A 17,843-nucleotide genomic window follows, 5' to 3' on the forward strand; every position below is an offset into this window, starting at 1 on the left:
TTAAATTGATAATACAATTTGTGTTAAATCTTCTATTACTTGTGTGTTTAGTTTAAATTAGAACTGTACACTCAAAGTAATTATTTTGAGTTACAGGGTGAAATTTACCGTCAGATGAAGGGATGGCAACATGGCGAAATTCCCCTATTATTGCCAATATATTTATGGAGGAATTTTAGAAAAAAGCCGTGACTATTTTTTAAAAGGTCCTCTCACATTTCCTTTCAGTTCAAACAAAATATTTGATGGAGCCATGTGGTATATGATAACTTTTGTCGCTTTCCTCATGGAGACACTAAATTTAATGAGTTTTTGGATCACATTAATAGTATTTCTTCTTCTATTCGCCTCACAATAAAAGTGGAAGTCCAACAAAAGCATTTTCTTTTTTATCCTTAAGATTAAAGTTTTCAAAAGAAAACACACACAGGAAAATATTTAAACTATCAATCAAACAATAAAAAATCACAGAAGGAGTAGCTTACTTGTTATTTGGTAAAACAAAGGGCTTATGCTCAGATAAAGATGAATTTAAGAAAGTTGAGCCGCATCTCAGACACAATGGATACCCTAAATCAGAAATAAGCAAGTGCAAACGAAACAGAAGAATCATTTCCATAATGGAGATAAATGATCATTTATATCAATCCCTTATGTGCCAAGAATATCAGAGAAAATTAGATGAGTAAGTAGAAAAGTACATTATAACTGCATTTTAAACACAGCATTCTTAGTAAAATTTCGTAAAAAATCCAAAATATGGCACACAAGATTAAAAAAAACTACAGTATAAAACATAGTTTTAGTAGAAAATACATAGGCAAGCAAAGAGACCACTAAACATTAGGATAAAAGAACACAAAGAAAACACAAGAAAGACACAACAGACATGTAAAAAATTGCATATCATTGTTGGTTCAAAGACCATCTTATGAATTGGGATGAAGCCAAGATATTACATTTCTTTAAAAGGAAATTAGACAAGGCTTCTTCATACATTAAATAAGCAGACCAACCGAATAGTCAACCAAACATCAGTCGAAATTAGACCGCTTTGTTTGCAAATTCTGAAAAATGAACTCACAAGTGAACATAAAGTATCAAACAGATTAGTGATTTGTAATAAACCAATGCAGAGTCACAGTATGGTTTCGACAGATTCATCTAGAATCAACTAATAATAAAAAAGGCCCTCTCACATTTCCTTTCTTGGTTTATGCTGTGACAATCACCATTCGCAATTGGCTTCTGGTCAGTTCTCTGTAGTTGGTCGGTTAGTGCAGACTTATTGTGACGTGTATTCTTTAGTTCAGTTTTAATAATTAGTGTTTTGTTTTTATTAAGAGCAATATAATTTCTGGCTGTCTGTCTGTCCGCTCCGATATCTCGAGAATGAACTGACCTTCAGACTTGAAATTCCGCTTGAAGCTTAATTTATTTACAAGCAACAACAAATTCTTTGATTGTTCATGTCACTCCATGGAATTTGGCTAAGTGTTAGAAAACATTTTAAAATTGGTTCTGAGGGTAAAAATAATGAGTGAAAAACCACAGAATAAATAAATTCTTATAAATGGAGTATAATCATAATATATTTTAACATGCAACATAGTAATACATGAGGCCTAATGAAATATGAGATATAGACTTAAAATTGTACATGTAACCGCAGCAAAACCTATTACATAACATTTGGTGTGATGTACTCCTACCTTGTTATGTATTTTTACACAGTAAATAAAAATACTATTCTGCTTAGTAGAAAATCGTAAAAACTAATTTGATCAACATAGTTATTACAGTTGTAAACAAAATTGTGTGAGAAGTTATGTCATATGGAGGACACTCAGTGGTCACCAGAAAGAGAATTGTTTTTCTTCTTCTGTTATAAGCAAATTTGAAATGACTTTTTTGTAAGAACTGTTGTTTTACTAAAAAGATAAGACTCCATTAAGAAGTGTGTTTGTATGTGTGAAAAAATTGGAATAAAAACTTTCAGTTACTGTTAAAATATTGGTGACAGGTGTTCATGGAAGACTCGGGAGTGTTTGCTGCAGTAGCAGAGAATCGTGGTGGCCGGGCCAAGTGCTCCGCTAATCTGGTAGTGCAGGAGAGAAGACAGGCTGGGCGAGGCGGTGTCGTGCCTCCGAGCTTCCTTACCACCGCCCAGGGTACAATCGTCAAGGCAGGCCAACTCGCTAGGTTTGACGCCAGGATTGCTGGCACCAAACCCCTTGATGTATACTGGCTCAAGGTTAGTAAAATCAGTCTGCTGGAAACATATTCAATAAAAATATAAAAATAATGCTCATGCTAATCTTGTGGTACATACATTGGACTGGGTTTAGAATACCATGTGGTCCAATTGATAAAATATGAGTAGTCGTAGACCTAGAATAATAAAATGAACGTAAAATTTATGTTCCGATACAGAACGGCAAGAAGATTACACCAGACATCCGCTACAAGACATTAGAAGAAGACAACACTTACACACTGCTGATCATAGAGACTGTGCCTGAGGATAGTGCTCAGTATGAGTGCGTGGCCATCAACTCGGCAGGGGAAGCTCGGTGTGAGGCTGAGTGCATTGTGCAGGCCCCGTCCAGCCGGGCTCCCGCCAAAGCCCCACCCAAGAGCCCTGCTGACCAGGCTCCCACTGTCATACAACCGCTCTCTGACCAGACCATGAAGGAGGGGCAACCCGTCCTCTTCAGGTGCAAGATTTCTGGAAAACCTGGTGGGTTCCTTTTAGTAATGTATTTTTTACACTAAACATATTTTTATTTATTCATGATTGAGATTGTGTTCATACGAGACATATGAGGAATTTTTAAGAAGGCAGTGTGTATAGTGATTGATTCCATGCCCATCTTTGGAGAAGTGTTTGTTTTTCAGATGGGGTACATATTGTTGATACTCTCTTATGAGTTTGTGATTAATGAAATATAAAACTCTGCTTGCAGTTTTTTAAACTCCGCTATATACACAAGATTGTGAAAATTTTATGTTAGATATATATTAGTATTTTACTGTGCAAATCGAGGGCATTCTATTGAATGCAATTTTAAAGTGCTTTAAAAATGTTATTTACTTATATATTTAAATGAATAAAATACTGCTCAATTATTTTAAACTGTATTACTACAGACACATAAACTAACAACATTTACTCCGTTAGGCACACTTGGCCCTATGTAATTTATCACAAATAAAGTGCAATGTATATTCCTTTGTTTCTGCAAACAAAACATTCAAAAACATGAAAAAATTATATAACTTGTTTAAAATTTTCAAGGTTACATAGAGACAATTTGAAATTCTTCATAGTAACACAAGTGTTTCCAATTTAAACACTAAAATCCCGCAGTGGAAACCAGGAAACGTAGATTTTAAACATTTGTATAAATTGCTTAACACCACAATATATCAGAGAGGAATGTGGAAGATGTATTTACCTTTAGAACACATTTGGTTTGAAAGATTTTGTTAAGGTTAAAGTAAATTTAAGGTGAGAAACAAAATTTTTACAGTAGTGTTTGTGACTTCCAGTGCCACAAGTGAAATGGTTGAAAGGAGATCAGCCAATCAAGCCATCCAAGTACTTCCAGATGGGAAAGGAGGGTGACGTATATACACTGCGTATCTCAGAGGTGTTCCCAGAGGATGAAGGCGTCTACAAGTGTGTGGCTACAAGCCCTGGTGGGCAGGTGATCCTGTCAGGAGCTCTGAGTGTACTGGCACCTGACAGCCAAGAGGTGGCCCCAACCCTGGCACGTATGGCTGACGTCACTGTGCCTGAGGGTAGCCCCGCCCAGTTCCGAACACAAGTCTCCGGCAAGCCCACTCCCACTGTGCAGTGGTTTCGTGAGGGTGCTCTCATCCCTCAGTCTCCTGACTTCCAGGTGAGTTTCTTCAAGTCAAATCCGTTTAGTGCTACATACACATTTTCAAAGTAAAGGCTTTTCAATCAAGAAAAATAAAAATAATCATACAACTTATTTTAAATTATTTGATACCAATCTGTATTCCAATTGATCATACAGTAGAATTTTATTAATTTAGTGGTAAAGTAAACTAAAGTCACATCACTAGACTTTATAGCACTAAAGTCCTATAAAGTTCACTGTCTGGCTAGATTGGAACTATTAAATTCCTTTTTTCTTTAATATTTTTTTACAATACCAGAAACATAAACATATTAGAAAAAAGAAGAAAGGAATTCTGGAACTATCTACAATGATTCTCTATTTTAATATTCCCAACTCCCATAAGTGAGATGGTTGGGTGGATTGCTTGGTCTGCACAGCTGCCGTAACTCTGGAGATTATTAGTTCCTTCTAAAAAACTCAGGAATGAGATGACAAATATACTAGCCAAAAAAGAAACTCAACAACCTAACTGAACCAGAACGTTCCTGTGACATAATTTGCTTAGTGATACAAGTCACATTTAGGGCTGAACATCTTGTCACATTGCAAACTTTGGTAAATCTAACTCGGCCAATTGTGTAGATAAACTTTTATAGAAATTCTACTGTTGCACAATATATCTTCTTTTAATAAGCAGGGAGCAGTGTAGAAGGATAGTTAAGCTAATTAACTGTCATGGCTATTTCTGAATATATCTCCAAATAATGGACCTTTTATCCCTTTGACTGGTACGTTTTTTCTCAGCAAGAGTGCCTTAAAAAGTGAGTTGTTTTCAATTTTATTCTTTTTTAGGTGATTTTTGGTTTACTACAGTTGATTTGTTATAAAAAACACTCAATTAGACGTTTTTAAATTTATTTTTGTATTTATATAGAAACTTATCTAATTATGCACAAAAGTTATTATATTTACAAAATATGAGAATAAGATAAAATATTCAGTATTTCTTATAAACATACTAAGGTAACAGTACACAGGCCTCCTCAGAAATCTTTGATATTATGAAAGGCGTGAAAACAGTCGGTAACAAAAGTGGAACATCACAATCCCAGCACATTGTGTCCTGGCACCATTGCTCGCCGACGCTGGTCTATCTGCACACGTGGCATGCTCTCCTCGGACTTGTCCTTTTTATATGTAGCAGGGATGGTGACGGGAAAATGCCGAGCAGTAGGCCTCAGGGATAGATACTCATCTTAGCCAAAAATTTGTCTTTAAGCCTTTCTCGCCTCATTTTACATAATCAGTAATTACACAAACAGCCACATTTATTTACTCACAATAAACACAATGAAACGTTTACCATCAGGGCAATTGGTAATGTAAAAGTGAGGTTACAATCTGTATTCACTACACAAACAGAAATAGAAACAGCTGATTACTTGGAACAACCGATTGAATACGTCATATGGCCTGAATAAAAATGTTTAGCACCATAGCGCTTCCCGCACAGCTCTCGGGATTACTGCAGGCGGCATGTAGGGCGCTCCCGAATTAGTTGTGGGATTACTAGGCAAAGGGTTAATGACGATCCCACTGGCTCTTTATGCTGCAAAAGAGAAGGAACAGTAAAACATATTATAATGGAATATGAGGCTCTGGGGGTGAAGAAAGTAAAACTTGTCTGATTTCCGGTCCGATGCAGTCAAAGATAAAATAGTTTTGGCAGGACTATTTTGTAACTAGTCAAGGAAACTAAGACAGCGTCCAATGCTAAATCATAAGGGTCTCCAAGGAGTATTAAGTTGACATGTACAAGAGCTGTTTAATGACAATCTGCCATTTCAGCTTTAATACTAATTCTAGAGAAATTCTAATGGCTGGCACATAGAATCTAGATTTACTGCACACTTCCGATGTTATGAGCTTTTTAAAATTCTTGCTCAATACATAGTTCTACTGCTTACCCAGTTTTGGAATTCCAAGTTCCCAATTACTTTACATTCCTTGAATACCTGCGCACCAGCTTTAGGCCCATTATTGAGATGTAGGATGTGATAAAAGTATAAAAGATGATTCGTAAAAATTTCTGTTGGCAGGCAAACCATTCTTGGTCAATTAGGAAGGTCCTACATTTCAAATGGTGCATTGTAAGAGAGTTTTTATATGTTGCGGGAATAGCTTGCAATATTGTAGTTAGTAGATGGCCATTGAGTTCAACCATGAGTGTACCTCTTGTTCTAGAAAAATTGTCATAATTTTCTTTTGGAATGGGTGTCACTTGATTTTTGTTGGTTACAAGGAAAGCCCCTTTCTTTATTCTATGTATGCAACATCATAATAATGTTGATCATGTATAATTTTGGTCAACATTTACTTCAAAATCACCTGCCTATGATACAAAAATGAATCTTCCTAATCTTTCAGTCCAACAGTCTGATATTGTGATATTTAATGTGATATTCAGATTTATGTGAGAATTTGTGCTCATTGTAAATAAAGCCTTGTATCATTCATCTATGCCTGTCAGTTTATTAACTTCTTAAATCTGATATTAAAAGCACACATTTTGATTTAATATTTGGATTAAATTGTACTACTGAAGATTGTCATATGTAATTTAAAAGTATGCAGTGTTTCTGATGACCTGATCATCCTTTACTACTGGGATATGCTTCATAGTATGTTTGTATGTGGAACAAGTTACCTGCCCACTTTAGATATGATAATGTATAGCATAATAGTCATTTGATTATCAAGACATGATTTAATCTTGTTGTGTTCTTTGTTATATTTGTAACTAAGAAATCCTTCTATAATTAATAGAAAGAGGTCAAACAAATCTACAACCAAAATGAATGGCTTGATTCTCTCCCTAGAGAAAAGCCCATTGTTATTTTTGAATAATATATTATAATATTAGAAATAAAAACCATATAGTATTTATGTAATAGGAAAAATTAGATTTGTTTATGATTAATTATAGCTTTTAATTGATAATCCAAATTTCATATATGTTTGCTAATTCCAGAGAGCTTTTAAACACTAGGCACTACCTTAAAAATAAATACATGGAACAAAATAAAGCATTTTATAAACACATTTTACTTAGCACCAATAAACTCAATTAAAACATGTGTACAAAACAATTTAGTATATTTAAAAATTTTATGTTAATAATAAGAATAATTACTTTGTACATTTTTCCTGCAGAAAAATTTCATTTTATTCAACTTAAAAAGTTATAAGGAAAACATGAAATCCTTATGGAATATATTAAGCTCCGTTTTGTGGAATATATCATCATTAAAATGATATGTTTACAAAAATTAAATCATAGTTTAACTACTCTATTGCTAATTGTATGATTTAAAAAGTCGTTTTACACATCCAATGTAGAAAATATTAAATTGTCCACTTTTTTACAATATAAATTGTTAACTTTCCCAAATTTGGTGTAGTATCTATCAATTTTATATAATCTTCTCCATAACTAATTTTTGTTCAATTGATATAAATGGAGCAAGTATTTTAAATCAGCAACTGATTATACCTCTTCATAATTTTTCTGGTATTAGTGGAAGAAAGGTGTTGAGACAGTTATCGAAATTGGCATAATCAGTGCAGCAAATGACTTCACTCGTAAACTGATGTCTCTGGTTTTGTTCTCGACTTTCTAGCAATTACCCTGTTTATCTTTAACTCTCACATTCTCATAGTAGTTTTCATTCTCCCCGCATATACAGAGCTTCATCTGTACTACTGTTTTTTTAAGCATGAAATTTTTTTAAACTAAAAAAATTAAACTAAAAGTTAAATCAGTAATGAGTTGAATTTTGGTTGATACAATTTTCATAAATGGAAGTAAAAAATGAACTGTGTCTTAAGACTCAAATCAGTGATAAAAACACAGAGTGGCAAAACATTGGTAACTATTGCTCCGAGAGATGCTACTAACTCAAAATAACTTCAATATTTACCACCATTCTCATATTGTATGACATTGTCCTGATTTATCAAACTGTGTTTATGCTGTATGAGAAGAACAATTGTAAAGATTTATTTTGGAAGCATGTATTTAGGAAAAAGTATTTAGTAAATTTGTTTTTGTTAAAAGACTTTTGCAATGAACCCTTCTTAAGATATTTTCAGTTATTAAAACAATAGTTAAAACTTTAAAAGAAGTATTTTGATAGTATACTTAGGAATTGTTTATTCAAAATATTCACAATATGTTTTAATCATTACAAATCATAGTAAAGTTGTTTAACTCCCTATTCAATGTCGCCATTGGAAAATATTTCAAACATTTCTCTCTTATCTTCATTTACACCACAGTTTTCACTATGGGTTCAACACAGAGCAGAATTATTTATGATGTAATAAATTTTACAGAGAACAGTTTGGGTCATAAATAACAAACTGGTCGTAAACTATTTATGCTGTAATCTATTTTGAGTGTTTTTCCAGGGTCGATGTTTCCGGTTTTGTTTGGGATATTATGCTCCTAGTGAATTCAAAGCACTTTTATTCTTATCTTGAAGTATTCAAAATTTGAAGTGTACATGATTGATAAAATTTAATTTAATTATCAATAATGTAAAAACTAGTTAAAAGAAATTTAATATAGAACTAAATTGGTTTACCAATAATGAATGATATTCTTATTTGGGGAATAACAAGTGTTGTATGAAACCATTGTGGTTTTTTCATTTTTTTTTATTTAAAAACAAAATTCTAGGAAATGTACTTTTAGCTTGTGTGCATTTTTGAATACTGTTGTCAATATTATTTGTTATTTTTAAGAGTGTACTTGAGCTATGAGTTTCTCTTTTAATTCTTTACAGCATTTATAATTATACAGAGTGTTATCATGGCACTGCACCAAATTTAAGTAGAGAACTTATTACATCAAAATGACAAAAAAGGTCTTATATACATACATCCTAAAATGTTTGGTTTTCCAACTAATCTGCCTGTATATGGTTTTTATTTAAAGAATAATAATTTATAAACTTTTAATTTACAGCATTGTTATTTTGTATTCTTATTTGTATTAATAATATCTGACTTTGAGTAAAAATAAAGAAATAGTTTTTACTAGCTTAAAAATGGTGGATGTTTAAAAACTATGACTAATTTGATGTGAAAGTATTTAAACAAGGCAGGTCTTATTAAGTCAGATATACATAGTATAGCTGTAACTTAAAACATTTGAGAGTGATGAATTTTTAAGTTAAAAACAAATACAAAAGCCTAGATAAAAAAGAAAGCACTTTAGGATACATTGTTTATAAGAACCTTTTTTATTTATTTTGTTTATTTCTGATGTTTAGTCCAATGTCATAAATACATCTGGTATTTTGTTCTGTGTTGTAAATCCAAATCCAAGAAGAATAAGTAAAGAAATAAACATGAATAATGATTTATTTTATAATTTTCTAATGTGGTAAACAAAGCAATGTGAATTAAAAATTAATTTACTCATTAAATAATTTTCTCTAAATTTAGTTATATTAATGGGTAACATTTTTAGAATAGAATAGAATGGAATATTTATTTATTGCACACATTCTTTGAGAATGTGGTCAGGTATTTTTCTTGTTACAAATAGTGTTTTGCTGCTGATGTTAAAACATTTTAAACTCTAGTACCTCTAGAGGGTATTCTGAATAAGTTATACTTTTAGAGATAATTGAAAAGAAAAAGTAAGAATGGCATGCATAATTTTATGTCTGGCTTGCTCTACAGCGAGCTATCTTATCTAGTTCAAACTTTGCAATCACCTTTAGTTAAACAATTGCTTGTAAATTTTATATATTTGCCCGATTTATATTATTTTCATTATTTAGGTCACAGGTATTTTTCTATTATTGATGTATTTAATTTAGTTTTAAAAATTTACTTTTATTTCTGTCTAAATTGTAAGTTATGTAACAAAATAAGCCTTTTTGAAGAAAAATGAATGTTATATAAATTGAAGATAAAAATTAAAAACAGTAACATTTGTGCTGATTTTTAATTGTGAAATTTATCCAATTGATCAGTTTTTGGATTCAAATAATAATTTATTTATTATAATTAGTTATAGTTTGAATGCATAAGTACGGCTGTGGAAATGCTCCCTTATAAATGTTAAGTTCATATAATTAAATCAGTCCAATGAAATTCACATTTGAAGATTTTTTCATTCCTTACAGGTGATTTACATTTTGGAATATTCATATTATTAACCCCAGTTTATTGTTTTACAATTGTTCTTTTCATAGTTAGTGGCCCAAGAAATTCATGCGAATTTGAAATTGTGTATTGCTTAGAATTAATTACTGTTGAGCTTCCACTATAGTAATGTCAGTTAATTTTCTCAAATAATATTTCATGTGAACAAACTATAAACTGAGCATTATTATACAGATGTTATATATTTAATCCTCTGATAGTATTCATGTTGTCACGACAATCAAATTATCAGTACTTCATACTCTTGGGCTAAAGTAATATAAAATATATGATAATCTCAAAATAACGAATTTAGTGTGTCATTATTCATCTATTCCATAGTTTGAAAACAGTGAAATAAAATTTGTACAGTTACATTGAGTATGTTGTAAATACACTTTGTTGGACCATCTGTTGTCATGTTGTAGATGATCACTGAAGGTAACAACGTATTGCTGCTGATTGCCTCCACTTACGAGGAGGACTCAGGAACATTCACCTGCAAGGCTACAAATTCTGCGGGTCAAGCCCAGGTCTCGGCAAAACTCATTGTCAAAAGTAAGAACTGACTTAGGATTGCCCGTTAGCTTTGGTTTAACATTAGCTTCAGCTAAGGGATGTTGTTCACATCACTAGATATTTATATGGAGATTATATTTTTGCTATTTTATATAAATTTGTTATAAAGGTTCATAGTTTTTAACTTAATACGTTGTATAAATTGAATTAAACACAGAATATGATTACCGTCAGAATTTTGTACGAAGAGAAACAAAGTACCTGCTGTCAGTTTCCACTTTGAAAGTTCCTTCTTCTTTCTGCAGCTGTTTTGTTTCTTTTCCTTCCTCATTAACCTTCAACTAACATTGATTAGTCGTTAAAATTTCTAGTCAAGTTATTATTGTAGCAGCAAATCTGTTTACCACTTTCCCTAACAATTATTTTCACCTGTCCATTTGTTAACCCTTGTTATTTATTTTTAAGCTATTGTACAATTATTTAATTGCTACGTATACATTATTTTTCCAAGTGATTTGAGATCAGTGTAAGGTCTAGCTTGCTTCACTTGCTGTAATTGCGGAGAGTGTAATAAATGTTTTGACACTGTAATCGTTGTCTCCTTACCCCTGAGGTGACGTGTGCACCGCTCTGACCCGCTCAGTTACGGCCGGATATTCCTGTCCGCCGCTCCGCTATATTTGGCCCTCCCACAAATCTCTACATCTGTTTTACCTGTCCCCGTTTACTACTTGCTCCTCAAGTATTTTGGGAATCAGGAGCCTGGTGTTTGATTTCTTGGAGTAGGTTTTGAGTGAAGTAGAAGAAGAACATATCAAAATCATTTGTTGCATCTATTGAGTATTTCAATCATTGTGGTTGTCACAGAATAGCTTGCTAATGTTCAATAAAGAGACAAAATGTTTTAATTTTTTTAACTGATACTGATATAGATTGATGAGAGTTGTGTTATTTCATCAGAGCAAATTACAATATTTTCAGTGTTAAATGAAGATTTAAAAAATTTAGACCATTAAATGAACTTATTCATATACAAAATTGCCTTCTAATAATCTGACGATATAAAATAAAGGTTCTTACTTTAAAACAATCCTTGACTGTAAAAAAATTGAAGTATAATTTCTCAAGTGATTTACAAATATAGGTACAATGCAGATAAGGTATAATAGTATCTTGCTATAAAACTGAAGAGTACAGTTGGCCAGAGATTGAAAACTCAGATGATCATGAACAAAGAAGTCCAGTGGTTGTGGATGGCAGTGGATATTCAGGCCAGAACAACAGGGATTGGCACAGACTTGTGTTGTTTTCTACTGCACTCCCAGCTACTATATATAGGCCAACAAATCACAGCGATAACACATAGTGCGTGCCTGTGTGAGTCGTTATGGGCTCCCAGTTTAGCTCCTGTGACTCACCTTCACTGACTCACTCCTCTCACTGACTCACAATTTTAAATGTGTCTGGCCAATAACCATACCTCCGTCACTAATAGAGGTGACACGTTATTTATTTTTCACCCACGGTTCACTAGTCTCTTCACTACATTGCTTTGACATAGCTTTTTAGTCTGAAGAAACATTTTCTGTAGCCTCATACACCTTTTTTCTTAAATTAAATGGATTTATTTAATTATTTTACTTACAAATATTTATTTAGTTGCCATCAATACACATTGTTACTACTGAGACAGTAGTAGAGTTATATCTCTCCCAAAATAATGTACTATTTGTATTATATTTTCAAGCACCCATTAAAAATATTTTCTGTATAAAACTTTATGAAATTGTCCTTAGTGTTTTATAGAATTTTATATCTTGTGAATGAACAGTTTAATTTTGATTTTATTTCAAAGTCGATCACACAAATATAATTTTTATTTTATTCTATTTTACTCTAAATACACTAATAACTATCATTAGTGTACTCTCTATTAATGTAACATATTCAAGAAATATACAAATATTTTAAATGTTGGCTTGATCATATTGTTCAAATTTACTGGTTATTTTACCATATGACAATATCAGTTGTCAATTATTGTAATACAATATCAGTATTCAGTTGTTCAATTTTCAAAAATAATTCAACACCTTGTTTAAAGTTAGGAAGACTTTTCTCAGAAACTGAAATAATGTTTTCCATATAAAACGAGACAAACTATTATAATAGTTACAAAAACAGTAAATTCTCTTCAACTAGAACAACAACAATACACTTCATCCTAAAAAGTAAGGAATAGTTCATAATAAAACACAGGTATTTGTGGGAGTGGCTTTATTAAATACATGAAAACAAACACATAACAACATTCACAAAGAGAACTGGGAGAAGGCCAAGCACAGAGGAAGTGGCGGAGGGGGAAACAAGGTCAGAATACTGAGGCCTTATATGGGCAGTGATTTGCAGGTCAAGTTGGCTGGAAGTGGCTCACCCACTTAGCATAGATAATCAGAGGAGTTAACCTAGAAACAGCCTAATCCTAGAACACAGCATCTTGCGAACTTGCACTGTCTTCTGATCACTTGGAAAAATTTTATCACTTTTAACCAGTTTTTATTACCATAAATTTTTACTATATTTTTACTTAAAGTCCATTTTTATAAAAATATGTACAAAATTATACATTTTAATAACCAGGCATAACAAATTATTGGCTTGAATCTTAAATAAACCATAACGAATGTCAGCAATAATCCTGTGTAAAATAATTATTTTTGTACATAGTAGTAATTATTGTTTTAACAAAACACTTTTTGATTCTTGTCTTTTCTTTATAAAAATATTGTAGTGTGAAAAGTTTTTTACATATATGAAAGCGCATTGTTATTTGGTGTAATGTATTTGAAATAAAAATTGAGTTTATGATTTAAAACTGCAATAATTGTCACAATTTTTCAAAGAATATGTTTTAAATTGTGTCAAGTATAAGTTATTAATAATTTCAGTAGTAATCCCTTAAAATGAATGTTAAGTTGAAGTTTAATTAACAATTTAAAATAATTTAGCATCAAGTGTGGATGGTAAAAGAGTCAAGCGTAACATATTATATAAACTAAATTAGAAGTAATAATGATGTACTGCATGTTATCTTAGTACTAATAAGCCTGTATGGTGGTTACACAATGTTTTTTTACTGAAACTAAACATATAATACAATACTATAACACTGAACACCATGATCAAGGCACAAGAGCACTACACCACACCACAACCTTGAGCACACTGCAGTAGTAACACCACAACCTTCTCCACGGAGCCAGAACACTACTGAGGTCTCCTCTCCTGCTGTGGTGTCTGTGTGGTGTCCCCTTCCCCACCCACTCCAACAACTCAGGGGGTGGCGGGGGAGGCGGGCAATGTGTCACACTGTAATTACTTCAAAGCTGAGTCAACACAGCACATCACTCATACTTCCTGCGGCTCACTCACTAATTATAGCACATTAGTTTGATAACCTCTGCTTATTTGGGCTGGACACAACTCACTCTCGCTCCATTTGGCACCAGCCCACCGTCACCGTCGTCTGTTCAGAGAAACAACAGTGAACAAATGTTCAAACAATACACTTCTTTTGTTTTTTTATAGCCCATTACTCAAACACAATCGTTAATGCTACTAGAACGTTTGTGTCTCACTGCATGCATGTACTCATGTGAATTTTCATTTATACATTTTAATTAACCTTCGATCAGTGAAAAGTGGATAAGAATACAAACATTCCATCATTTTATTATTGAGACAGATTATATTTTGTTTTGTTAATATATTATAACAAAATTTAAGATTAAAAATATATTTCTTGACATCTGTTTGTTTGTTTATAATAAGTGGATCTTAAACAATATTTTGCATAAAAGATAATCAATTTACATTTATGTCACTTTCCATATTTAGATATTTTGGATCTGTATTGTATTTTTAAGTAATTGGAAATGCTGAGATCCACAAAATATTTCAAATAGATGTGTTTAATATCTTTTTAGAACTATAAACTGATGTAACACATAGTGTTACTCTTTTAATAACATCGTATGGTTGAATTAATTTATTCTTTTAAGGGTCTATAAAATTATAAATTATATTATTATGCCATCGCAAAATCCACAACTATTCTTAGTTTATGTGAACGTTAAATCATGCTCAACCTCTTGATTTTTTTCATCAACAGCGTTATAAAACTTCAGCTATAATATAAAATATATAAAAACTAGTTTTATAAGAATAAATTGATTGTATGTATTGCTCAAATTTCAATACTGCATTAGATAATTTTTGTCCCTATTGTTTCTAATTTTTCTAACATTGAGATAATAGCTAATTTTTCACTAAAGGAGCTTTGCAGTCAATTTTCATGTTTTCATGCCACTGTAAATGGAGTTAACATGATTTTCAAATTAAATTAGACAGAAAGTTCCTAAATGAAGCAAAATAGATCATAATATTATAGGATGATTTTTACTTTCACTTATTTACAATATTCTAAAATATGACGCCTCATTTAAAAAAATACTCTGTATATTATGTCCTTTACCTCTTATAAAAATCCTTCTGTTAAGTTGAAATATTTTATTAATTATTTTGTTTGTTAACTGTGGACTGGTATTCAGCAGTTGGTTAGTAGTTATTGAATTATAGTAATTACAGATAATTGTGCTAGTTCCCTGATACAGGCATAAACAATTTCATACACATGCTTTTTATGTTTTTGGAGTACTAGGTTATACATTAATTTAACAACCATATCAAGGCCCTAAAATCATTAGTGTGGTGAAGACATCATTCTGAAAGTTTGTTGCCAACCACAAACATTTTTACTGATATTATCAATTATTATGTATTATAAATAGAAACAGATAAGTTTTTAGATGTTGAAATTTAGTATGACTATTATAAGTTCATTACCTTTGTATTTCAAACTGGTGTCATTTTATTTATAAGAGTAAAAAAATTCAATAATAAAAAATATATAAAACACATAACATTTATTAACAAAAATTATGTGCTAAGTTTATGCCATACATTAAATTGGACTTTTTTATGAACCAATTACTTTTTGCACTTATAACTGATAATCTTATTGGCACAGTTAATGTCATAAGCTTAGCTGTATCCAGACAACAGTATAGGGATACTCAGGATTCCAGCTGTCCCAGAAAATATAGATATAGACAGACATAGAGTGATGGGGGAGACTGAAAATAGCTCACTCATATGCTCCCACACAGGCTGTTCCTGTCTTCTTCTCTCTCCAGGAGATTGTCTGTATTGCCTATTCCCATCCTTTACCATCTGAAACAAAAGTCAAAACCTCAATAAAATTCAAATTCAAGCCATTATTTACTATTGTTTTATCTGCCACTGTTTAAATGAAACTTTTTAGAATCAACTCTCATTTATTGCTTTTCTGTAAGTTGAATCTGTAATTTATATTTTTGCTGTATCTTTAATGCTTAAAAGAAAAGGAGAATCTGATAAATATTATATTTGTTGAAGCATTATGAACAAAATTTTCATACATTGCATGTATTGTTTATGTTAAGTAGATTTTACCACTTGTCTGTAAGTGTGAAATCAGAAATTTTGTACTTGTGAGTAGTATTTTACCATGTGTTCAGGTTGCAAAGATTTAACACTGCCTTCTGGGCAGCACAGTGTCCAGTCTTAAACTAGGCAACATTGCAGCTTGTGTATGCTCTGGGAGTGAATGTGAATTAATTCCAAGCAATACTGGGCTACTATTTTATTGTTATCTGGATTCCATTATTTGGTAGAAAATACCAAAATCCTTAGTAGTCCGAAAATCTATATGAAATTTGGATCTAAAACATTCCTGTTTCAAATTTAATTTAAATTGATTGATACAAATTTTGTTGTTTTTGATAAAATAATATAGTTGATGGGCCAAGAAATAAAATTATTCAAGACCATCACATTTAGATATTAAAATAATAGTGAAATACTGCGTGCATGCCTAATAGATATCCATTACCAATTTATTTCAAAGATCGAGACTAACATTTCAAGGATTTTTTATACAAAAGGAAAATAAAATTTAAATACAAAATGTATAACTCATACATAAACTCTGTTCTAAGATTGTTTAGATTTAAATACAAAACATGACCCTTTCATAAAATACAAGCAATGGTATTTCAATCCAAAGTCAGGTGCTTCAAATTTTAGAAAAGATGGCGTTCACTCAGTTTTTCTCCTGGTGTCAAAATAAAGTAGCAAAATTATTTATTAGGCCCTTTAATTCAATTTTGAGATACATATTTAAATGCTTACTCATATATGCCTAGTTTAGGCTTTAAATTGTATGATGTAATATTTCCATTTGATGTTAACTATCTATTGACATTAATAAATTTGATTATTTTTTATGATTATGATGTGTGGCAAATAACACAAGTGAATTAATAGTAGATAGTAAGTACAATGAAATATAAAACAAATATATTATATATATATATATATTTATTTATTTCACACACACACACACACACACACACACACACATATATATATATATATATATAATTTATTGAAATTATATATATATAAATTCCTGCATTTCCTGCGCATCTTCTTGTGCCCTTCTGAGGAGATAATAATTATCACCTTTGTACCCAGAAGCTTCATTATGCTTAGAGCAGCTGCCTTCATCACCTCCTGCCTCAGAGGAGTGTATTCCAAGACCGCTTCAAGTGCCATGGTTGGACAGGAGCTCATTGCTCTTGTGATGCTTACACAAGCTTGCCTTTGAAGACTCTGTAGCCTCTTGGCATGTAGCGTATGTGACCATTGGTTTTAATAGTTATTCACATTCTAAATAGAACACAATAACAAAATAAATCATGAACAAGAACTAAAACACAAGATGAAACTCACAATTCTAAGTACTTGAACAGGCGCACATAAATATTCACTCGGTATAACTCATAATGTGAATGGGTGCTCACGAGCAAAACTCCAGTCCTTTACAAATTCTGGAACAATACTGGTGCTAGTGACATGACGAGGATGGGGGTTGTGCCAATCGTTTCCAGGAAGGAGGCTCATGAAGTAACATGAATAAAACAGTCATAACCTGCAGTATACTAGTTTTGACAACTAAAATATATCAATCCGGAGGAACAGAACATGCTCAAAACCTCTCCAACATGAACTGATTAATTATGTTCTAGACATATAGGTTTTTTTTAGTGTATAAACTCTATAAATACCATA

At 31.8% G+C, this 17,843-nt stretch overlaps 1 protein-coding gene across 1 annotated transcript in view; it reads left to right on the forward strand.

Moving 5' to 3' along the window:
• The window catches only part of LOC124365929 (titin-like), a 256,928-nt gene that overhangs the window by 98,080 nt on the left and 141,005 nt on the right, over nucleotides 1-17,843 (forward strand). The window contains 4 exon segments of the mRNA XM_046822067.1: nucleotides 2,024-2,254; nucleotides 2,434-2,740; nucleotides 3,553-3,905; nucleotides 10,520-10,649. Coding sequence (XP_046678023.1) covers nucleotides 2,024-2,254; nucleotides 2,434-2,740; nucleotides 3,553-3,905; nucleotides 10,520-10,649 — 1,021 coding nt within the window.

Source organism: Homalodisca vitripennis, chromosome 1 (genome assembly GCF_021130785.1).
Source record: "Homalodisca vitripennis isolate AUS2020 chromosome 1, UT_GWSS_2.1, whole genome shotgun sequence".
Classification (NCBI taxonomy): Eukaryota; Metazoa; Arthropoda; class Insecta; order Hemiptera; family Cicadellidae; genus Homalodisca; species Homalodisca vitripennis.